At 41.2% G+C, this 25000-nt stretch overlaps 1 protein-coding gene across 1 annotated transcript in view; it reads left to right on the top strand.

Annotated features, from left to right (window-relative positions):
• The first annotated feature begins 5510 nt into the window (after window positions 1-5510).
• Window positions 5511-25000, top strand: part of LOC129742498 (uncharacterized) — a 20711-nt gene continuing 1221 nt past the window's right edge. The window contains exons 1-5 of the mRNA XM_055734399.1: window positions 5511-5858; window positions 12550-12831; window positions 12935-13132; window positions 13195-13362; window positions 24301-24996. Of these exons, the coding sequence (XP_055590374.1) occupies window positions 12592-12831; window positions 12935-13132; window positions 13195-13362; window positions 24301-24996 (1302 nt within the window). The 5' untranslated portion in view covers window positions 5511-5858; window positions 12550-12591. The remainder of the gene's footprint in view (window positions 5859-12549; window positions 12832-12934; window positions 13133-13194; window positions 13363-24300; window positions 24997-25000) is intronic.

Below are 25000 nucleotides of genomic sequence, written 5' to 3'. Positions count from 1 at the left end.
TCGATTTTCTTATAGTTTAACTACAAATTTGATCATATTTAAGAATTTTTTATGAAAATCAGGAAAAATCAGGACCTGTTTCGGACAAATTTTAAAAAATCAGGACAACTCAAGAGTTTTTGAAAAATCAGGACGGTCTCACGAAAATCAGGACAAATCCTGATAAATCAGGACACCTGGCATCTCTGATCGATGCTGCCAGCATATAAACTTGAAAGTAGCTTACTAGTCGAAAATTTTCTTGATATTCGATTTTATTATAGGTGTGTTCAACGAAACCCAATCGAAATCAATTGAAATGGATTGACAGTTGATCAGCTGTTTTTTCAATTGACTTCGATCGATTTCTATTAGGCTGTTGATTGAACAGCCATTCACTAATACTAACACGCTATGTTTGTTGTCATTTTCTTATTCAGCTGTGCTTTTTGAGGTTTCGAGATTCTTTAAGCATAATGCAAAAAAGTTTTAGGCAATTAACTCAAATCAAACGTACCCATTGTGTTCGCCATATTTTAAGAATTTCAGACAGATTATTTTCTCCGATAACTTATTATTATTAACTCCGATAACGATAACGTTTGTCATCATTATTTAACTGACGTGGTTTTTCGTTTTCCAGTACAAAAACGGTTCTGGGCATGATATTCCTCAGAGATGGATGACTGCTGCCAAAACAAGACGGTAGGCAGATAAAAACAAATCCAGAAGCCGCTGATGGAAGTTTATCAGAGGCACAAGAATTTTAAAACAGAAAAAGGTTAGTATTTTATTATTTATTTTAGCAGGTTATGAGAAAAAGTAATTATTGCTTTTGTTTAGGTCCCCAATCACCTCGATAATTAAAAGATGTCTTCCATCCAGGTTTGGTTCCGGTTGAGGAGTGGTGGAGCCATTCTAGGCTACAGAAGGGCCAAATAATCCCAGAAATAGGAAAACATAATTTGCAGCTTTTTTTAAAATATTTAAGTTAATGAAATATGTCATTTTACCGGTTCACCGGATATTTTTCAAAAATGTGCACCTCCATAATTAATATTGTATTATGACTTTAGGAATACGGAAATATTGTAATTAAAAATAAATTTCTTCTGTTGTTCAAAATATGTATTTATTTATTTTAACCTTATTGTATTTTAACCTTATTGTATTTATTTTGTATTTTTTTCACTTTTGCTTCGGTGCAGCAACTGCATTGAATAATGCTACTAAAACTGCATCACTGACACAGCACCTCTGACACATCACCGCCGAAGAGACATAGCACCTGCACGGTTCACAGAAACGAAACACAGAATAAGCTGTTTTTGTCTCTAGCAATTGCTAGACATCATTCCAACACTAGCACCACCGACACAGCACGACTGGCAGCACCACCGACTTAGCACGAGTTGCATAGCACCACCAACTTAGCACGAGTGGCACAGCACCACCGACATAGCACGACTGGCACAGCATCACCGACTCAGCACCCGACAGAGAACACCGAATCAATAACACCACAACACTAACACTGCACCACCATCACTGCACCTCTTACACAACATCACTGGCACAGCACCACCGACGCTGCACCGATTGACTCCAGTTTCACTTGTACGAATCACACTAACTAACAAATGACATCACTTTCAATCTTGAAAATTTAAAAACAAAACCGAATCAGCTGTTTTTTGACAGTAAACAACTGCATTTGTGTTAGTGCGATAGAAACCGATAGAAACAAATCCTGCTCTCGGGCTTGATCGATTTCGATTGGTTTCGATCGATTCCGATTGGCTTCATTGAACGTCAATTGGATTAGTTTCGACCAAAACATTGGCTGAGTGAACAACAATTTACCAATCGAAATCGATTGAAACCAATTTCAATTGGCTGTTGAACAGGCTTTATGTTGCATTTGATTTTTTCTGTAACAACAAATCTGTTAATTTGATACGATTCTAGCGATCTGGCAACATTTTTTCAATAAGAACCCATCCTTCCTCAACATTTTATTAGCGTGCATCGGATAAGCAGGAAAAATCCCTGACTGGAAAAACAATCATCGAAAGTATCTGCTCGACGAGTCGAAATCTTACGGAATCGGACCATATTCGGATGGAATTTCCAAATGGGCATTGTTTTGCCTTTTTGATACGAAAAAGTTGGCAGCAATCTCAACGGAAAAGTTTGACAAGACGTCATTCAAAGTTCCGGTGAAAAAGGTGGTGGACGCTGCGCGAAGAATTTCGCTAAATTTAAAGAAAAAAAGTGGCCAGTTGAGAGTGGGGCCTGTCTCAAAGTCCCAATAAGGGAAACTCCGTGCTCCATCGGGACAAGAGGTAAACTGGTGAAAAACAATTGCGGCAAACAGCTCTTAATAAGGAACTTGTTCCAGCAGGCATCCCGGCTGAAAAATCCGGCTATCGCAAGAGCGGCTAGGCCAGAGCTCAGGACAACGGGACGGGTCAGCGGAAAAGCCAAACGTCCACACAGTGTCCGGTAAGTCTCGCCAAAAGCGGACAGGGGAAGGAAACTAAAAGTTCCTCGTTTTTTCCCCCCAGAATACTCAAGCCAAGTGCTCGCCCGGGCCACAGACACGCTCTGCAAAGAACCGAAATAACGGAGAAGGGGTCGGAAGTCCGTAAGTATCCAGCAAGCTCGAAAGAACCCCAGCAGAAAATTAATGAGACGGTTTGTCCCCAGGACCCCTTTTTTCTTTTTTGGCAAATTCTTTTCCTTTGGCCAACTCTACAGGGCCTAGTACGTGACAAAGCCTTCGCCACGTGGCCTCCACACCTTCCACACATCAACCACCATTCATCTGCACAACATCCTCACCGGAACAGGGGCGTGATTCTGGTAGAGCAATCACCTACTCCAGCCTCGCACGGGTTGCTACATCAGTGGCGACAAATTCCGGGAAACTACAGCCGAATCCGAGCGGATCCCATCGCCGCATAAGTGGCGGATTCTCAGTAATTCAGTCTGCCGAATCCGAGCGCAGCACGAGTGGAAAGAATCCCGCCAAGTCTGCCGAATTCGATCGCCGCATCCGTGGCGAACCTCCGGCAATTCAACGACCGGATCTGATAGAATCCCGAACGCCGCACCAGTGGCGTGAAATCCGGTGGAACCTCCGCCGAAACCAAGCGCTTCAGGTCGCCGCACCAGTGGCGAGTAAGCCCGGAGACGATTGCCGAATTCACCTGCCATCGATCGTCGATCCTGTGGAAAATCGCGGCGAATCGATGCGATTAGGATCGCTTTTCATCGCCGCATCCGAGGCGAGGATCATCTGGTGGCACAGCAGCCAAATTCATTCGCTTTCGTCGCCGCACCGGTGGCGAAGAATCCTGGGGTACTGCTGCCGAGCAGGACCGAATTTTATCGCCGCGGCAGGGGCCAACATCGACGCCGCACTGGTGGCGAAGAAATCCCGCTGAATCGGGCCGCTTTTCATCGCCGCAGCAGGCGAAGAACAATCGGTGGATCAGCCGTCGAAATCGACTGTCTTCGGTCGCCGCATCCGTGCACAGCAGATCGCCGCACCCGAGGCGAGAAAAATTCAGGCCGAGGAGGAAGCACATTGCGAGCTTGTGAAAGAGAGTGAGTACCCGCTATTTTGGGGAAAATGGGAGGGATGAGTCACAAAAAATGTTGCCCAATACACGCAAAATTATCTTTATATTAATTCTTTCATTTGTGGCACCGACCACGATCAGCTTCCGTCACAATATTATTTTTTCTTTTTAAATTTCGATTCTTTTTTGTGACATGATGGAAAAAAAACTATTTTTGGCAGAATCCGATGTCATGAAAAGTGGAAAGTACACTCCGCAGGGATATGTAAAATAAAACCTAAATAACGGCTCGTCGCACAAGTTTCCGAAGAATTCACGTCCACAACTCCATCACATCGACTCACTTGAACCTGCATGTTGAATTGTGATTCCATCACACACCCAAACTTAGCCGCCATCAATCTCAAAATCGCAGCCAATCAAAACCCTAAACTCCCTAATTTTTTCCAACCTCATTCGCTTCGTCAGTGGTCCATTCATCGATTCCAGAAGGTCCCATACTTACGAATTAATGTCTCTACCCACTGCGCCATTGTGGTGAACGCGCCGAACCACGAGCTCACGCACCGCTTAAGTTCGGCAGCCGAACTCGAATTTAACCTTTTTTTCGATGGTAGCTTATTTTCAGGGAATTAAAGGATGATTAAAATTTGTTGTACCCGGATGTTGCTGTTCCGGTACATTGCATTGCAATTACAGAGCGGTGGAAAGTTTAGACACTCCCGGTCAAAGAAAACTTCCGGATGTTACTTCGTACGGAAAGTAAACATCCGGAATTTTCCGGACATTCCAAGCCGCTCACCGTATGATGACAATGACGGACAGAATTTTACGCTGACACGGTAAATATGCATTTCTTCATATTAATTGTTCCGGGACGCAAAATTTTGCGACGTGTTCGTTGGTTGCTGTTCCGGTTCGAACTGATAACTGAACTCGCTAAGTGTTTTTCAGTCCAACAAAGAGAGTTCAATTTTTAGTTCATTTGGTTGAACTCAGCTTTGTCCCTCGCCGAAGGAAAAAAAGGTATCAATTTTGAGTTCGCAGTTCGAACTCCGTTTTGAACCATCGCATGAAGAAAAAAGGATACTTAATTTTAAGTTCATAGAATCGAACTATGTTTTGAACCTCGGTCGTACTTAATTTTGAGTTAAAATAAAGGAGCGTGCATCTAATTTTTTATCTCTAATACCGTATTTATTTTCACCTGGAGGCAAACTAGAGGCAACCTAGGTTCGCTCTAACTGCTGTCATCGAGCTCATTTATTGCTCGAGAGGCAACCTAGGTTCACTCGAAAAACGGACGGAGTCGCCCTGAGAAGAAAGTCAGTTTTGCGAGAAGTTCACCAATACTCTCAACGTTGTTGTCAAAACATTAAACAGCTGTTTTTGGCTGAAAGCAAAACAGTTGAAATAATGAACGGGAAAATGATGATTGCCGCGATTTTGAACCTCTCAGCCAAGCAAAATCGTACTATCTGCTGTCCAGTGCAATCCGGACACGAAAAAATGCAATCCGTATGTGAAGAACCGAATGAAGAAATCTAGTCGGGAGAACAAAATGACAGCTGCATGTAAACATTGCGCTCGTTCTCACGCACACCTACGTATGGAATAACTTGAAACCCGAAAATCGTTTTTTTATTCTGACGGTTCCAAAGTCAAATCCGGAAACAAAAAAAAATACGCCATAACACCTGGCATCCCTGGACCCCTTTTTTTGTAAACACTACAGCCAGCTGTCAAAACTTTTTTCAATATGGCTGAATGGCGATTTGGCATGTGAGATCACCATCCGCTAGATGCATCATGGAGGTGGCGCTTTACCTTAAAAAGTACCCAGAGTGGGTAGATTTTTCTGTCCGTGTTGATCATGATAAAAATAAATTTAATGCATATTTTTTTGCCGTGTAGACAATGGGTTTTATTTAATATCAAAAGATTATCTATCAGTGAGTGTGTAGTTTACTACTGTCAGTTTTGGATTATATTAGATTTTGTGGCCATTTGCATTTATGTTATAAAAGAAAATTATAAGTTGGATTTGTTCCGTACTTCACTAAGAGAGTAAGATAATGCTGCGACATAAATAAAGTTCTTTAAACTTTGAAAAACGGTACTGTGTGTGTGGTTTGTAACCAATTCAAAGTGTTGAATGCATTTTATCAGTCACGAATTGAAAGAGATTCCAATCTGCAAGCGAAATGGTATATTCAACAACCTCCAACGAATCCTTAATTCCGTAAATGCTTTCTCCATCCATAATCTCGCCTTGTAATTGACGGAAAACAGGTATGTACAAAAAAATCTTTAAATGAAATAAAAAGACTAAAGGATATTCTTCAAGAAAGCTAAATCCCAAGGCTAACTTTTCTAGCTCAAGCTCGATTTACATCTCAGGTGAACATGAAAGTGACAAATTATCGTTCTAAAAAAATATTCTAGAAGATAAACAAAGAAAAAAGTGAATTGCAATGTCTAGTGGACATTAAATAAGACACCCATTTTCGTTCCAATTTTCAAATTTAAACGTAGATCTAAAATCTAGCGTAATTTAAATTGCTAGTACCTACACACCAAATTGTGCTGGATTTTGATTTTTTTTTTTGCAATATGGATTGCTGCAAATGATAAGCAAACTCAATGGGCGATGGAAGCGAAAAGTTATTCTTTCTCTCCTTAAGAAAAATCCGTAAGAAAATTTAGCAGCATCCCACTTGCAATAGTGGGAAATCAGCATCCAATTTCAGCAGCGATTTCATCGCTTTTCAGGTATTAAAGAAAATATATTTATCATTTTCTCCTGAGGTTTAAATCTAGAAGGAAAGCTTACCTACATATACTGTCAAGTGTTTCGGGAATACCTATAGCCAGTCGTTTTTGACAAATCCAAAAGAAAGAAAAGGTGATGAACTAACAAGCCTACATGCAACAGATTTTTATGTTTTGTATTATCCTCTATTCAATCAAGGATTCAGATTTTGATTAGAAATTCCAGATTCAAAGATACAATGGATTCAATAAAGGACATTCCATAATTTTTAGAAAATACATTTGAAAAATTCATAACTAAGCATTTCTGGCATCGCTTCAAAAGATATTTTAGATAAAATTATGGTTATTTTTTTAAAATTTCATCGAAAACATCGTTTTTGGGAACGTTTGTAGTTTTTTTTTTTCTAGGAAGTTAAAACTGCTCGCGGTCTTCAAAAAAGTTGATGAATGAATTAAAACTTTAACGTTCAATGTCTTTGTATAAAAATGTTTGCAAAATATTGTTGTACTTTCGAATTTATAGCTTAAAAGACTGTTTTACAAAAGTACTAGTTTATTAGTCAAAAGGCAAACCTGGACTGACAAATTATTTTCTCTATTTTGTTACAATGGTGATGCCACGCTAGTAGGTAGTCGGGTTGTAATATTCCTCCCTTTTTATTTCTAGAACACTATAGGTACAACTCAAAGATTGACGGCATTCTGGTTATAGGCTGTGGTCGGCTGGAACCTGTAGGAATACGTTCTTGGGTTGATTGTTGAGGGCTCTGTTCTTCAATGGCTTCCAGGAATTCAGCTTGATCGTCTACTTCAATAGTTGAGTCGAGCTGGTTTCCGGGATCGTTGATAGTAGCAGAGGAACCCGGTTGTTGTTGAATCGGTTTGACGTACTGGGTTGGTGAAACTTCTTCGGAACGTTGGTGGTGTGGTGTGGTGTCTTGCTGTTTTGTTGATGACAATCCAAACATATCAACAAGGATGTTCTATGATGAATTGCTACTTACAACTTGTTGTTTCACTCTCACGCCGTTCTGACTCGTTGATTTTGAACATCGACCGCTTGAGTGTGTCCACAAACCTCACTGCCTAGTCTTTGGACTGTGGACGATACGGTGCTGAACGAAGATGTTGGGATCGGTATAGATAGCATGAATCCGTGTTGATCATAGGAGACGTTATTTTACAGGATGGGAAAAAAGGATCCAAGACCACCAATTGAAAATGTTTGGCTACCTATCTCCTTTTTTATCTACCGGGAACATGTAAGCTTCCTTCCATAGGAAAGGAAAGGTAGTTCTGTCAAGCGAAGCTTGAAAAATGAGCCGAATAGGAGTCAGCGAAACAGGCATAAACCTTTTCAAAAAATCAGCTGGTATCCCATCCGGGCCAGAAGAAAAGGAATTCTATAGCTTCGTTGCTGCTTTAGAAATGACTGCCTCCTCGATTTCAATACCATTAAATGAAAAGCCCAATGGCGAGACGTTCCTGACAGCGCTAGCTAAATGTTCTGGGGATGTTGAAGCGGAATTAAAGATACCAGAAAATTTTTGGGCGAAAAGATCGCAGATTACACGATCAGAGTTCGCCGTAATGCCATCCAGAAACATGTTTGAAGGTATACCAGGTTCTTTCCGCTGACTGTTTACGTGTATCCAAAACGATCTTGGGCAAGACTTGAGGTTACGTTGTACGCGACGTAGGTAGTTATGGTAACATTTACGATGTATATCCTTGGTGTATGATGATTTTTGCTCCTTGTATCTTCGAAGGGCGCGCCTTTTTGCCGTCTTTAGTTGTCGCAGCTCAGTCGTGACCCGGGGAATTCGCATATTTCCACCTCTAGAGCATTTTGGAACGTGGCGATCGATGCCATAATTCAGTATATGTGAAAAACTTTCGGCGACGGCGTTGGGATTCGATAGATCAAGCTCAGATACCCAGCCGATAGTGGCCAGGATACGAGAGATGTCGTCGAAGTTAGCGTTCTAGAAGTCGAGGTAGAAGGTCGCTAGTTTTTCTACAGTAGCGTTCAGCCTAGTTACTTCAAAAGATGCTAATAGAGCAGAGTGATGTGGGACTACTTTAACATTCGGTGCAAGAGCGAATTCGATGGTCGGTAAACGAGACCCATTGTTGGCAAAGCAGAGATTCAGCGTACGACCATATTCGTTCACCACGCCGTTAGGGAGTCTAATATTATGTTTGAAGGCGCCGAGAAAGCAGAGGTAGTAAAGGCTTATGGAATCTGAAGGTTCCGGAGCAGATTTGGAGCGACGCGCTCTAGAAGGGAGAATATCATCAGGCGCAGGAATGCAATCAGGGGTATCATACTTGCCTGAATTCACAGGCTGGAGAACCCCTTAACCACTGTCGGGGGATATCCACGGGTAGAGAGGCTCTCGTTGCCGGGCGAGCCTTTCGAGTCGGAGTAGGATGTCGTCTCGTCGGGAACATCCGAGTCGGAGCGTTCCAAGTCCCGAACGTGTGCCGTGATAGGCGCGAGTCCAGGACAAGCTGCTCTCGATCTGGCACACAACGGGCAGGGAAATCCGCGGGCCAAAAATCCTAGGGTTGCCAGCCAAGGGGGATAAAGAAGACCGGACAACGGTCGGAGTAGACTGACCCCATCGACGGGGGGCTGTTTAGTAGAGTGCGTCCGACCCCACGGTTTAAGCTACAAAGATTAGACAATACCTTCTGCGTAGCGGATGCCGTGGGTGCGCCGCGTTCGTGCGTAGGATGCTCCACCTTCGGGGAGTATCCGAGTAGGGCGGTTCTCAACGACAGAAACTGCGGGGATAAGACTTGACCTTCTTCGCAGTGGAAATCGTTGTGAAAGGGTTGTTCCACGTTCGGGGAATACCCACGGATAGAGTGGCTCTCGACGCCGGGTGAGCCATTCGAGTCGGAGTAACCTTCAGGTGGAGAGGTTTGTGTGGTCAACCCCGAGTCTTTATGATAAGGGGTCGGGTCTCGAGTCGTAAGAGGAGGGATCAGGCCCCTTATCAACAAGAGGAGGAGTACAAGTGGTATCCTCGAGTCATTACGAGGAGAGGTCAGATTTCAAGTCGTTAGAGGAGAGATCGGGCCTTGAATCGTGCAGAGGAGAGGTAAACCTCGAGTCGATGCGAGGAGGGGTCGGATCTCGAGTCGTTAGAGGAGAGATCAGGCCTCAAGTCGCGAAGAGGAAAGGTTTGTGTGGGAATCTCGAGTTGCGAGGAGATGTCGGTTCTCAAGTCGTTAGAGGAGAATTCAGGCGTCGAGTAGTAAGGATGAGAGGTTTTGCTGAAAGTGGTCTCGTTAATGAGTATTGCCTTGGAGCGCATTAGCGCGAATAGACCTCCCATTATTGAAGCATAGTGTACTAAACAGTTCGACGTGGGGACCAGGTCTGCGGCGTTTAGAGAGTAGGGGGTATACACGAAGTATATCATGAGTCTTCCCATTGTACCCTTGGACCCAGAGTAGCAAACTGGGGGGACGCGGTGGCTCGCCGTGCCTTGGAATACAATCCGTAAACCGGGATTTATCACCTGTGGTTACCAACTAAAAAAAAAAACCCTTTGCTGCAGACGAAATCAGGGCCGGGACGACTGATGACGCTAGCTGGAATCAGCGCGACGGAGTCGAAGGGCTCAGGGGTTTTCGAAGTGCTTAGCTCGTTGCGTCCCGGTGCAGTCTCTCAGGAACAGGTCCTTGTATTTCTGGAACCATCTATCGAACACCAAACCGTTGTCGGGATCGTAACAGAACACCTTTATGTTCGACGCCACGGACTCGGGGCGGCTTGGTTGTTGAACCGCTCCATCATAATCATCAAACGGGCGTTCTGCTCCAAAATCATTTCGAGCAATATTTCGGTTGGTGGTGCCATTTCGCGTTGATTGCAAACGTGAGTTCTTTAATCTCGTCTCCAAAATGTTGTACTTCCGAATTTTAAGCTTCAAAAATGTTTTTTGAAAAGTACTATTTTATTAGTCAATAAAAATAAAGATCAAAGATAAAGATAAAAAGGCAAAACTGGACTGACAAAATCTTTTTTCTATCTTGTTACTAGTGATGCCACGCTAGTAGGTAGAAACAACGGCCTACTGGACGGGTTGTAATAAAAATGTGCAAATGCCATTTCAAAATAAACTTGAATTTCAAAAACGAGAGCTAACGATTTGCATATTTGGATTCTGTGCCCACTGTTCAGCCCCAATTTACCGTGTACATCGACTGACAGTGCTGAAGCAAGAAAATTTTAAAATTAAAACTTTTTTCAAAACAATTTTGTATTTTTCACACCAATACATTAAAACAATAACTTCCGTTCCACACTTCGTGGTTGAAACTAGCAGAATAAAGTTGTTTTTCTAAAGGTACAGTCCACGCGTTTTCTATCCGTACATTTTTGGTCCTACATCGCCGGATCTTCGAAGTAGTTACGGTCGTTTCTTGTTTTGGGACAACCGCGCGAATGTTTTCTACGCCTCCGAATAAGAATCGCTCCGGAGAATCCTCTGCCACCGTTGGAGAACAATCTAAGAGCCAAGCAGAAAAGTCCAAGAAAAAACAAATGGCGGATCAATTCGTTGCTCTTTCACACCAGCGTGGTGCGGTTAAAGGAAAGCTTACCCGGATCAAGAATAGTCTTCGTTACGCAGGAGAAGATGCACTCCCGGAAGTGCATTTATTACAAACATATTTGAAGACTATCGAAGCGACCTACGAGGAGTTCAACGGTTTCCAGAACCGCATTTACGCTCTCGCACCGGACAACATGGAGGATCAGGAAGCCAAATACATTGAATTCGAAGACCTGTACAATGAGGTTAGGTGTCAAGTGTGTCGTTTGTTGGATCTCCACGCGAAGCAGGAAGAGCAGAAACAAGTGATAGTTCCTACAACATCTAGTGATCCTGTCAGTCTACCAGCACCTATTACTCGTATGCAACCATCTCCTTTCCTCAACACACCGCTACCAACGTTTGACGGAAAGCCAGAAAATTGGTTCAAGTTCAAGGCGATTTTCACCGACATCATCCGACGCTTTCCGGGAGAATCCGACGCTACGAAATTATGTGGGGTCCCAACTGACATCTTTACAGACAACGCCACCAACTTTGTGGGTGCCAATTCGGAGCTTCACGAGCTGTACGTACTGTTCAAGCAGCAGCAAATGGAAAAGGCGATCCACGATTTTACCATCCCTCAAGAAATTCGTTGGCACTTTATTCCACCACGATCACCACACGTGGGTGGTCTATGGGAGGCTGGAATTAAATCTGCGAAGAAACTCATCCAACGCACCGCGGGAGACACCAAGCTCACCGAAGAGGAATGGTCAACTCTACTTGCCAAAATCGAGGGCGTACTCAACTCACGTCCACTCGTTCCACAGTCGTCGGATCCAAGTGACACTCAAGCTTTGACTCCCGGTCACTTTTGATTGATCGTCCAATAAGAGCAATTCCCGAGCCATGTTATGATCACATCAAACCAGGTCTGTTATCGAGGTGGCAACATATCCAGAAGATGCGTGCAGATTTTTGGAAACGTTGGTCTGCGGACTATCTTTCCGAACTACAACAGCGGCAGAAGTGGAACACTGGTCACACCGAAATACGGGTCGGTGATCTGGTGTTGATGAAGGAGGAGAATTTGCCGCCCCTACAATGGAAGCTAGCTCGAGTGACCGACATACATCCCGGCAAGGACAACATCACCAGGGTAGTCACGGTGAAAACATCAACCAACACCTACAAGCGATCGACGGCGAAGCTGGCTCTACTTCCTTTGGATGAAGACGTTCCCGGTTCCTCGAAGGATTGAATTTCCAGGAAATTCAATGGCGGGGGTGGATGTTCAGCCCCAATTTACCGTGTACATCGACTGACAGTGCTGAAGCAAGAAAATTTTAAAATTAAAACTTTTTTCAAAACAATTTTGTATTTTTCACACCAATACATTAAAACAATAACTTCCGTTCCACACTTCGTGGTTGAAACTAGCAGAATAAAGTTGTTTTTCTAAAGGTACAGTCCACGCGTTTTCTATCCGTACACCCACAAATTAGTCAAAATTTAATCTTCGAAGCTTGGCACCTCGGAAAAATGGTAATTTTGTTGCCTAGTGCTATTGCACATGAGCTATACCCGAAATACTTAACAGTGGGTAAACTTTTGTTTGTATGCTCAATAATTTCATAGATTTTTTTTTTCAGATCTCCCATAAACCAATTGATTTCTAAATCGGTTTTGTAACAATGGATAACGGAAATTGTAAAAATATGGTTTCCAACCTACCCTTGCTATTTGCTGGAGGTTATCCTACCTCTTTAGAAAAAATAACGGAACCACAATTAGAAAAATTTATCCCATTTATGGTACAGTGCTCGTTAGGGTACATACAGATGCCATCGATTGAAGAATACAGCGAACCAGAATGGTGGCCCAGTGATTTGGAGTTTGTGGTTCCATTTCATCAACCACCCAACTTTAAGGGGGTAAGTATCTATGCTAGTCGTGAACCATTGGTGGCTTCTTTTGTAACATAAATCTGAGTCAAGGCACAAAGTAAAGAACTTATCTATTATTTTTATTTTTTAGAATTGGTTGGAAAAAATGAGAGAGTTGGTTGTAATTTGTTATACTTTTCACAAATGTGTCTTTCTGTTGCGGTTCTGCACAGATTTAGCGTCATACGAGCCAGCCACATTACGTTTCATCAACAATTACAACTCAACCACTTCGTTATACCAGCGCCGAACTAACAAACTTCTAGTAACCTTTCGAAATGAAAACATGGTAAGAAAATAACACATTTTGTACTTATACAATATTTTATCATTTATTTTGTATCTTTGCAGTTGTATGATCAAGCACAACAGACGTCCAGTCGAAAGTGCCTTTTACCAAAACAAGCTAGTTCTCATACACTAGAAATGCAACAAGAACAAATGGTGGAACCTGCTTTTTTTGATATTTATCTCTGTGATGATTGTGATGCTGAGCTATACTCCTACGATGCTTATGTGGTAAGTATCTATGTTCCTATAGTTTACACGTAGAAAAACATAATTTATCCTTAATGTGCAAAGGTTAACAAAAAATCGTAAAAAGTGATATTCACAAAATTTAAAAAGCAAAGTTCATCATCGGAAGAAAAGATTGAAATACTATTCATCGAATTACATATTCGGGCACTTCACTTTCATTACTCGGATGGAATTGAATTCAACCAAACTCACCGCCTGAAAAAGTTAACGCTAAACTGTAATCCCTTTTACATTTTTTCATGTTCGTCAAAACGCTTCAAAATGTTCTACAAAGTTTAAGTTTTAAGTTTTTCAACATAAAACCTTGACATACAAAAGTTTGTATGGTTTTACAGTGTTGCCAGAATTAATTAGCATTTTATTTTGAAAAGTTTTACTTTTTCCATCGAAAGTTCCTACACATTTGAAGGACTTTTTATGTTAAGGAACATGAAAAAAAGTATTGTTGTACCATCGTTTCGAAACGAAATAGATGAAAACGGAATGAAATAAGGGGGCATCCATAAATTACGTAACGCTCCTAGTGGGGGGGGAGGGGAGGGAGTAAGCTCTAGCGTTACAAATTGTGACATAGGGGAGGGGGGGAGGTATGCTCATCGATACTTAACGATTTTTTTTCCTAAAAAATTTCAGTTTAACCGCTGCTTTTTTGATATCATGCAATTTTTGCTGAATGATAAGCGAACCAAAATCAGCTTAAAATTTGTAAGCTTTAACAAGATTGAAACTGGTTTGTAACCATTCCTATTCAAAGATTCTAAGACAAACTAAACGTGTATTGGATATCCGTGAAATAACCGTTGGAAAACCGAATATTAGGTACCATCAAGGCGCCATTCACCGCCCAGTTAAGCGGTTTTTCAACTTCAAACATGTGTAATAAAAAAACGACGGCAGATTTTTATTCGCTTTCTTTTCCAATACATCCCAAAACTGCTCTACTTTAAATAAAAAAATTAGTGGAATGCGAAAAATGTACGCTTTTCAAAATAATTAAGGTACACCGGGGTAAGTGGGGACGGTTTTTCGTATAGTTCAACTTTAAAAAATCATTAAAAAATCAGCAGTGGGTCAATTTTGATAAAATCGCGTTCAATGTGATGCAGAACATGTTGTTCACAATTGCTGAAGAGACGAGCTTGATAGACGCCAAGCGAAAAAAGTTATCACGTAAATTGTTATGGACTGCTGGTGTCTTCACTTACCCCGCTTTATGGGGTAAGTGGGGACGGTAGATTTTCCCTTTGATTTCTCAGGAAATTTTCAACAAATTTGTGTTTTTTTGGTTGAATACGTTACTTTATTGCTCGAACCGTCCGAAATTTTGAAAAAAAGTTCATGGTACTATTTATAAGGCATCTTACAATGATTTTTGTGTGTAATCCGATATTATCGAGAATACCGTGAAAGCACCAATGGCCGCGCAGTACCAATGGCCGCGCACTTTCAACTTTAATCTTTATTTTCTCCGAAATTCAACAACGAAAATTTCTATGTTTCGCATTTTCGGATACCTCCGCTAGGCATCTTTCACTTGCCATACTAGAAATAAATTTATTCTGCTTTTTGAGGTCAGGAAAAAATAAAAACAAACATCGTTTTTGTCGGATGCCATTTTTTCTGTTGTCCTTAGCAAGTGAGCTAAACGGGTCTCTTTTTGAAATTCAGTTTTTTGTGTTTAATTTGAGCCCCTTGGCAAACATTTTCGAACGTAAGTTATTTGTGGCTGTATAACGAATCAATTGTGAAGAAAAGTGAACAGTTTGAAGGTTCTGTTGCGGAAACAATGGCAATATTGTTGTGCACGGCCATTGGCACACCTGAATTTCGAATGTTTCTATTGCCGCGCACGGAAAGTATTCTAGTATTTATCAGCAGTTAAACTTAGAGAACTTCTTCGGAATTTCACAAAGGTTATATAAGATTCACAGGCAAGTATCTAATCAATGTTTTCCTTCATAAAACCGGCCGAAAAAACACATTTTTTTGAAACAGTGTCAGAAGAAACGATTATCTAATAAAATTTGCTACAAAGTGTTGGAAATTTGAGGTTAGATAGCAATTCGGATCTGTTTACGTTTTATACTGTATTTGTTTATGCCGAGTGTTGCACTAGTGTTGCACTGGTGCACCACTAGGTGCTGTCAAACTGTTTGTTTATTCGGACGGTGTTGCACTGGTTTTGACCTGTCGGAGTTCTGCTTACGGACGGTGGCCCACCGATAATTTTGCCAGTGTTGCGAGAGAGCGTGTGAGTGAGCGAGGTAGCAATACACTGGCGACGATTTGTGTTTGTTTTTATCGGGTACGGTGGAACATTCCACGAGTGGAGAAAACAAATACAGTATTAGTTGGTCAGTTTCCTCGAGGATTTTCAGACAGCTCGCCGAATTTGTGATGATTCATCGAAATCGGGACTGAAAACATTGTTCCAATATATCTTCAGGCAAATTAATGCTTTGTAAAAATGGCGCCTCATACTAATTTTGCACTAGACTAGTATCACAAAACAATGACGACAAATCAGTATTTGATGTGTGAATATTGAATATTGAAAATCTTTACCTGAGAATAATCGCAATGAGCCTGAGAGCCATGTAAACAGCATTTTTAACTGTTTGGATACCTTAATCACTGTTTAAATCAAATTAAGAAGTGCGCGGCCATTGGTACACTTGTGAGCGGCGATTGGAACAGGCATCATAAGCGTGCGCGGCCATTGGTACACAAACACTTTTTACAAATTCGCGTTTTTGTGACGTTACAATGAAAAATCTCTCATTTTTCAATTTTTCCCTTAAAGAACGTAAGTTTGACTACGTGTCAGTGCTTTTCTTTTCGGAATCGCACAAAAAACGATTTTTGTACGGCACAGAGAACATTCATCATTGCTTAAATGCGCGGCCATTGGGCCCTTCACGGTATATACTTATTTTAGAAAAAACAAGTAATTTTCCCAACTTTTCATGATCTGAATGTTAAATAAAGCTAAATTGTATTGAATGAAGAAGAGAAAATTGAAAAAATGTGTAAACATCAAGTATTTATAAAGCCGTCCCCACTTACCCCAGGTAGGGTTTGGAAACAAATAATAATAATAATATTTATTAATGACCCTTTAACTTTATAAGTCATTCAGGTCAGATTCCGAAAAATAGATACATTTCATTTTACAATTGGTGCAGTAATTTTGTTTGTTTCAAATATTCTATCAATTTGGATTCTCTTTGTTCATTGTTAGATAGCACTTCGCTGATGTCTCCTTGGATTTCACATGTTGTTCTAATTGAATTGTATTTGCGACATTCTAGTAGGATGTGTGGAACTGTCAGTAATGTGTTGCAGGTATCACACAGTTCTCGGTTTCTAAGGAACAGTCCCGAGTGCGTCAGTCTTGTGTGACCGATACGCAGTCGACATAGTGCACGTGTTTCCTGGCGTTGTTTGCGGTCGTTCCATGCGTAGGTATTACATTTGATCTGGCGAAGAAATGGTTGGTTATGGCTTGTCCAAACACTTTCCCAACTTTGTCTAATGATGTGCTTCAGGTTTCTTATGGCATCTTGTGCTGGAACACCTTGTGCAATGCTGGGCATTGCTCTGGCTTCGTTGGCTAGGTGGTCAGCAAGTTCGTTACCCGTTATACCAGTGTGTCCAGGGATCCAGCAGAGAGTTATGTTTTTGAACTGTCCAGCTGTTTCGATGGATTGAATCCACGGATGTTTGGAGGACCCATTTTGAACTGCGGTTATAGCACTCGCCGAATCCGTGAAGATTACTAGAGGTGAATCGATGTCATTAACACTTTTAATCGCATTGAGTATGCTGTAGGTTTCAGCCGAGAATATGGAGCATTCCGGTCGGAGTCGCATTAGTTTTTGAATATTTGAGGACCAGATTCCGCAACCTACCCGGTTGTCAGCTATCGAACCATCAGTATAGATGTGTAGATGATTTGAATATTCTCGGTTGATATGTTCAGTGAAAAGAGGTATTGCCTGCATTGAGTTTGCACCGGATCGAAGTTTAAGTTTTAGTTTCCAATCAACTTTTATAGTTTTAGCATTCCATTGGCGGGGCCCATGTCGCGTTATTGGTTCGATGTACGGTATCTGTTCATTCGTCAAATTTCGGAGTTGTGAATTAGTTCTCTGAATGATTGTTAGTGTTTTATTCGAATCTTCGATAGTAACCCTCTGCTGTCTTAGTATTGCACATTTAGTAAGCTGTTGTACGTAGAGGTATTCAAATGGAAGCATTCCAGATTCGGCATAAATTGAATTAATTGGGCTTGTTCGGAAAGCTCCAGTTATACTTCTCACTATAGAATTGTATGCCGGGCGTAATTTTCTGATGAATTGTTCACTGCCAATACTGATAAATCCGATGCCGTAGAACAGTTTCGGAATTGTAAGGCTTTGATGGATTCTCATAAGCGATCTCCTGTTTCCTCCAATTAGACGACTTCCCATAATTTGGAACAGGTTTTGGGTTGACTCAAGTGCTTTACGACAGGCCCTAGCATGAGCTGAGAATCGTAGTCGACGGTCAACCGTTACTCCCAGAATTTTAGCGACATTGACTTCTTCGATTAGTGTCCCGTTGATTTGCAGACGGGGAACACTGTAGTGTTTGTATTTTCTACAGACGTGTAAAAGTTGCGATTTAGATGGCGATAGAGAAAATCCCGTGGTAACCGCCCAGCGATGAATTGTGTTCATAGCTTCCTGAAGTCGACTCCTTATTAGTGTATGGTCTTGTCCCCAAGCTATTACAAGTATGTCGTCGGCATAGACAAGAAGTTTAATATTTGAGGATAGTTGCTCGAAAATTGATTCCATTGCAATCAAAAAAAGGGTTACGGAAATCACCGATCCTTGTGGGACACCGTTTTCTTGTACTTTCGAAGCAGAGAGTTTCCCATTCACTGAAACAGAAAACGTTCGGTTCATGAAAAAATTGTTGATGTATTTACCAAGGTTTCCTTTTACACCCCAAACTGATAGTGTTGTGAGGATTGGGTGTCGCCAAACTTTGTCATAGGCCTTACAGATATCGAGAAGGACCATTTCACAGTGTTGCCTTTCCTGTAAAGGTGTTTCTAGAATCGATTCCAGGTCAGAAAAGTATGATTCGGTGCCTCTGCCACTAATGAACGCGTATTGGTTTTTGCTAAGACAGTTGTTTTGATGCAGAAAATGTAATAATCTCCGATTGACCATCCTCTCCATGACTTTGCCAACGCAGTTTAGTAGTGTTATAGGACGGTTATTGTCAGGTTCTCTGGCATTTCTACCCGGTTTTGGAATAGCAATGACCAGTCCATTCTTCCATTCCGGTGGTATTAATCCAGTTGCCCACACATCGTTAAATACATTCAGAAGCGTATATTTAACGGGCAGGGGGAGCCGTTTTAACATAAGGTAAGTTATTGTGTCGAATCCTGCAGATTTTCCGTTGGCTCTATCGAGTGCCCAAAGTAACTCACTAATGTTAAAAGGAACGTTAAAGTCGAGTTCTTCTCCTCCATCAAAAGTTGGGGGGTTTTTTTCAGCATTGTGTTTCATGCTTTGAAAATCGGGGGCGTAGCTTTCGGTGGCAGATATGTTTTCAAAGTGGTCCGCAAGAATATTAGCAATGTCAGAAGGATCGGTATAAATATTATTGCTTGAAACTATGCAAGGTTGCTGTATGCTTCGTTTTCCTCTTAGGATGTTGACTTTCCTCCAAAGAATAGAAGAAGAAGTGGTAGGATTGATCTCTCCGATGAAATTTTCCCAGGATTGTTGTTTCGCTTTCCTTACAGTTGTTCTTGCAATGTTCCTAGCTTCTTGGAACTCTTTAAGGGCTTGTGATTTTCTGGGGTCGTCGTCTCTGATTCTTCGTAAGGCTCGTAATTTCTTTCTTCGCGTCTTAATTGTTTTCGCTACTTCCGGGTTCCACCAGGGTACTGATTTTCCACCGAATCTTCCAGTGGTTCGTGGAATGCAGGCTTCTGCAACTTCAACAATTGTGTCGATGAACTGTTGGCTAGTTACTTGTGTTTCGGGGGGTAAGAGTTCAAGAGTCTTATTTTCAAAACTTTCCCAGTCAGCTTGATCGGTAATCCACCTACGTCGTAGGAGCAGTGGTTCGTTGGTTGTTGGAATTGAAAGTCGGATTGGAAAGTGATCACTATCCCGACAATCCGCATCTACCGACCAGATGAACTTGTTGGCTATATGGCTCGAAACAAGGGTTAAGTCTAGAGCAGATGTACGACCGGAAATGGGATCGAGTCTAGTATGCTCGCCGTTATTTAGCAGCACCAGGTTATGTTGAGTGATAAATGTTTCTAACATGGAGCCCATTCTGTCAGTTCTGAGACTACCCCAGATTACGTTGTGACCGTTAAAGTCTCCCATGAGAACATGAGGAGTAGGTAGCTCTTCTAAGAGTTGGTTTAATTTGATTTGATAGTTGTGAGGGCTAGCTTGGGGGGGAATATATATGGAAATGAAAGTGACTTTGAAAGGATGTAGGATGGTCACTGCAGTTGCTTGTAGGTCGACTTGGATATTATGGAAACTGTGGGGAATGCTGGAGTTAACTGCCAAACCAACTCCATGTTGATCAACTCGGTTGTTACCACTTTTTAGTTTCCAGTTGTAATTTCGAGTGAGGCTGAGCGGAAAAGTTAGATTTTCTTGGCATTTTGTTTCCTGCAGTGCTAAAATTAACGGTTTTTCATCGTTTAAGAGTTGTTGAATTTCCGGCAAACGTCCTCTTAGGCCCCGGACATTCCAGTGTATCGCCATTGCCTTAGAGTCGCGCGGTGTTCGACTTGGGCAAGGCTGGGAAGAGTCAAATCTTTGGGAGTTTTGTGTGACGTCGCCTACATCTTCTACATTGAGAAGAAGGGGAGTTCTTTGACCTTCGCTATGTAAAGATCTTTCATTAAAAGTCTCGTTACCCTGAGTGTTAGAATTCCCGCTATTTATAAATTGTTGGGTATTAGTGGTTGAAATGACAGTGTTCGTAGTGTTAGATTGATTGGTCATTGGTGATTTAAAAAGAAATATGTAAGAATAGCGAGACAAGTGTTTAGTCGTAAGACATATCAGTTTCTGAGTCAGTATCAGTTTCCGATATTATCATGGTTGGGGTTTCGTTTTGTTTGTGACTATGTCGTTGAGGCTGTGGGGATTGTTTTTGGTTATCATTTTTCTTCTGTGGCGGCGATCCTGTTCCAGATTTATCCTGTTTCTTGTTTTGTCGCTTTCTTTGACGCTTCGAGATTATTTTTGAGTTTTCTTCTGAGCTTACTGTCGGTTCGGGTTGCTTTCTTACTTGAGTTTCATTGGAAGTTTGGGCTTGAGCGGCTTGGGACAGATATTTAGGTGTTACCAGTTGCATTTGCAAGGCTTGTATCTGAGACTGGAGATCTTTGATTTGTTTTTGGTGTGAAACTTGAAGCTGCTGCGAATGCTGTTTAAACTGTTTTAGTTTTGTTTTTAAGTCTTCGGTTTCTCTTCTAGCATTCGCTTCAGACTCTTTAAGTTTCGTAATTTCGTTATTTTGTAGGGTTTGAGCAATATTAGAATACGTGTTCTTTTGCCGCCTTTCTGTGAAGATCCTCCTAGCCTCACCCATGGAGAGAGACTCATCTGTCCTCAGACGAATTATATTTTGCTCCTCGATGCGTTTCGGGCAAAGGTTGGAGTAGGGCGTATGATTTCCGTTGCAATGAATGCATTTTGCTTCTGCTTCACATGTCCCTTCATGACTAATCGAACAGTTACCACAAATAGGTTTATTTGAACAACGATTTTTCGTATGTCCATACTGATAGCAAAGACGACATTGCATTGGAGAATCATAGTATACCTGAACCTTTGTTCTTATAAGCCCGAAAAATATAAATTCAGGAAGAACTGTTCCGTCAATTGTCAAAACAATATGGGGTGTACTTATTTTTTTTATACCTTCTTGTCGTTGGATCCTTCTGACACCGATGACCTTTTGCGACTTCAGTTCCTCGAGCAAAACATCATCACTGATACCGTCAACTTCGTGGCAGGTTACTTTGCAAAGTCTGCGATTAAGTTTGTTGTGGGATGTGATGGTAATTGGGGTATCGTCTATTAGCCGTTTTAGTTTCCTAAGTTTATCGGCTTGGGCAGGATTTCTTACTTTTAAAATGTACTGCGTTCCTCTGGCCTCAGTCAGTGCTCCATCGATCTTACCTACTTCGTTTTCAATAGTCTTTGCGATTAGAAATGGGTTCTTTGGAAGTTGGATCGGTTTACCGAGTTCATCCTCTCCTGTTGCTTGTAGGCTCAGCAGAATCAGTTCTCCTGATTTGCCCAAAGGATCAATCCATCCAGGGAGTCTGCGGGTTGGGTCTTCGCCTAGCACTTTTTGACCACGTAAAGGATCTGGCGCTTTGGGCGCCGATCCGGCGCTTGTGCCTGCCATTGGGCAGCACAAGCACCTTTACGTTTTCTTTCACTGCTCTATTCTAATATTATCGCCTTAACTTCTGCGCACAGGGAGACTACCAATACGTTGCGTCGTCTACGCAACACGCAGTAGAGCCCGCTTGGAGCTAAGTGCTTGCGTGAGAGGTTCTCGAGAGAGCGACTCTCTATTTTCGTGTGGTTTTCGTGTAATAACAACTATTTCCCTAAACAAAGCACTTTCAACTCCGATCGAAATCGAAACAAAATTATAATAAAATGGGGAATTTCACGTCCCTCTGCACTAAATCTTCACTCAATCGGACAGCCGAGTGTCTAATACAGTTATGGGAAGTATCCACGAGAATATCAGTCCTTCAGAATCAGTGTAAAAACGTATCTCTATAACCGCTTGAAAACAACCACGCGTCGCTTGGCAAACTTTCACTCGGAATGATTTTGGAAACAAAATTTTAGATTTTTGCAAATAAACCCTTTTTTCTATATTTTTAACCGTCGTTTCTTTTCCTATTTGGTTGTTTCGAATGTAAGGACTGTTTCAATGTAGAGTTTTTCGTTAAGAACCAGCTAGTTTACGAGAAATTTGCGATTGAAAAAGATGCACATCAACTCCACATCGTAGTTAAAAATAGAAAATTTACAAAAAGTCACCGTAAATATCCGCAATCGTCGGAACCGTATCTCTTTTACAGTTATTGGATAGATTACAAGTAAATTTAACATTCTGCATTAAAAGTTTGAAAAAATAGTGGACAGTATTGTTTTAATAGCCACCGTCCCCACTTACCCCGCGTCCCCACTTACCCCGGTGTACCTTAACTAAACTTTGGGGTGTTCGACTGGCCCTATTACCGCCCACTCGACTTTTTCGGGTATCGATAATGTTTTCTCAAGGAAAAACTATCTAAACAACACGGAAACTGTTCTTTTTAGTATTTTCCATACAACGAACTGTCAAAACCATAATTTTTTCCGCAAATTTAGTACAAATTTTAACAAAGTGCGTTTACTGACAAAATGATGATTCCCGGCAAACAACCTCAAGTAACCGGTTACTTTCAGCGATAAAACATCATTTTCTAACATTATCAAACTAAATGCTTCTTAAAATTTACACATGTGACACAATACATGCGTTAAAAACAAAGAAATTGTGCGTGACCGGTCATAAGGAACCCACACTTTTTTTTATACACCAATTACCGCCCATCACTAAACGCATCAAAAAACAACAACTATTGAAAAAATCGAAAATTTTTTGATGCAAATCTTTTCTACGAAAATAAAACTATCGTTTCAAGTTGATTTTAGGTCCAATAGGTACTATCTAGTAAACAAAAACCCTTTTTGCCCTAGGAGTACAGTAATGCTTAGTTCGCTAACAGGCGTCGAATTCAATAATTTGACCGGAAACGAAAAACCAAATATTTTATTTCTGGCTATTGTTAGCATAATTAAGTGATGTTTTTTCAGTGAAATGGTCGAACAATGATGCCGACACAGAACACAGGTCTTATATTTGGAGAAAAAATCCTAGTTTTTTCAAAATACACACAAAAGGGTGATTTTGGGCGGTAAATGGTGACTGGGCGGTGAATGGCGTCTTGATGGTACATTCACCCCCAAGAACTCAATCCAATCTTTAGAAGGAAATTTTACTATTTTTTCTCAATTGATTCGGATTATTCCGTCGAATATTATGAAATGGCGTATATTTTGCATAACAAGTTATGCTGCTTGAAAAAAATAGAGTAAACAAGGTAGATCACCAGTTAACAAGCACAAAGCAACTCGTAACAAGACAATTAATTTATTTTATCAGAGAGATAATACCTCCATTTTAAAGAACGTTTAAAAAATTATGTCATATTTTTCTTTATTCGAAAATCAGTGTTTAAAATCATGGGAAGACGGGGGGGGGGGTCATAGTTATCGTTACGTAATTTTCATAGGGAGGTATGTCGAAACGTTACGATTTGTGACATACGGGGGGGGGGGGGGGGGGAGGTGGTCAAAAGAGTGCATTTTTTGCGTTACGTAATTTATGGATGCCGCCTAAGTGTTTGCCGAAAGCGAAGAGAAGCTGAAGCGGGATGTGAAGCTCATTAGAAAGATGCATTTTGTACTCATTTTTGAATGACGGAAAGTCAATGAAGTGAAATTGTCAGGGTCTGGTAACTGTAACTGTATTTTTTGCGATAAGATATGAAAACTAGAAAATGTGATCTCGTTTCCCCATTTTCCCCTACCTCACAGGGTTCTGAGCAGATAGGTTTAGAAAAAGAGGTTCTGCTGTTAGGAAACCTTGAGCGGTAATGGTGGCAAAACACATGCAAGATATATTTTAGGGATTATTAGTCTAAAATTAGTCTATTCATAATAAAAACTATGGACTGATAGAAGGTTACTTATTGATGATTCCTGTAGATTAAACCTATATCTATGTATATTTTTTCAGGAGCACGAGAAAATTTGTCTTAATGCAAAAGAGTTCCACGAAGAAAGCGACGATGATGATGTCATTTTTTGCGGCAGCGAGAAACTACCATCGCCGATGCCAGCTAGCAAAATGAGGCCAACTACGAGTGCACAGAGCATGTCATCTTTTTTATCTAATTTCAACTTGACAAGTACGGGTAATCCAACACTTTCGAGCTTATCAGGTTGTCGCAATGTAAATAAAACAAGTACCAATAATTTGGATGGTTCTCCTGAAAAACTACGAAGTCTTCCGCGACGCACAAGAGGCGTGGTTACTTTGTCCAAATGCACGTCTATACCTCTATCCTCTCCTTGCGGCCAATTCCTATTAAGGAGTATCAAAACCGTTATGTCAGAGGAATATCAAATGGAACGTTTAGATCGCTTGGAACGATTCTGTGCAGCACCAGCTTTGTTGAAGGACGGAGCTGTTGTAACGAACAGACCTAAGTGGATGGGGAGAAGCAGAGTTCACACCAATGTTACCATTTCTTTTAAACGTTCATCAGAGGAAGCTTATTATTGTCATAATTATAAATTTCCACGTAGGCAATTCTCAACACAGTGCAGAAAAAAAAACTTTCTTTTTTACAATAAGTTACTTTTTAAAAAATGTAAACCATGTGCAGTAGAACTACAAAGACTGACAGCTCAACAAATTGACGATCAAAATGTCT

The sequence above is a fragment of the Uranotaenia lowii genome, chromosome 2, assembly GCF_029784155.1.
Source record: "Uranotaenia lowii strain MFRU-FL chromosome 2, ASM2978415v1, whole genome shotgun sequence".
NCBI lineage: Eukaryota > Metazoa > Arthropoda > Insecta > Diptera > Culicidae > Uranotaenia > Uranotaenia lowii.
Note: the sequence above shows the minus strand (reverse complement) of the source record. Positions and strands in the feature narration are given on the sequence as shown.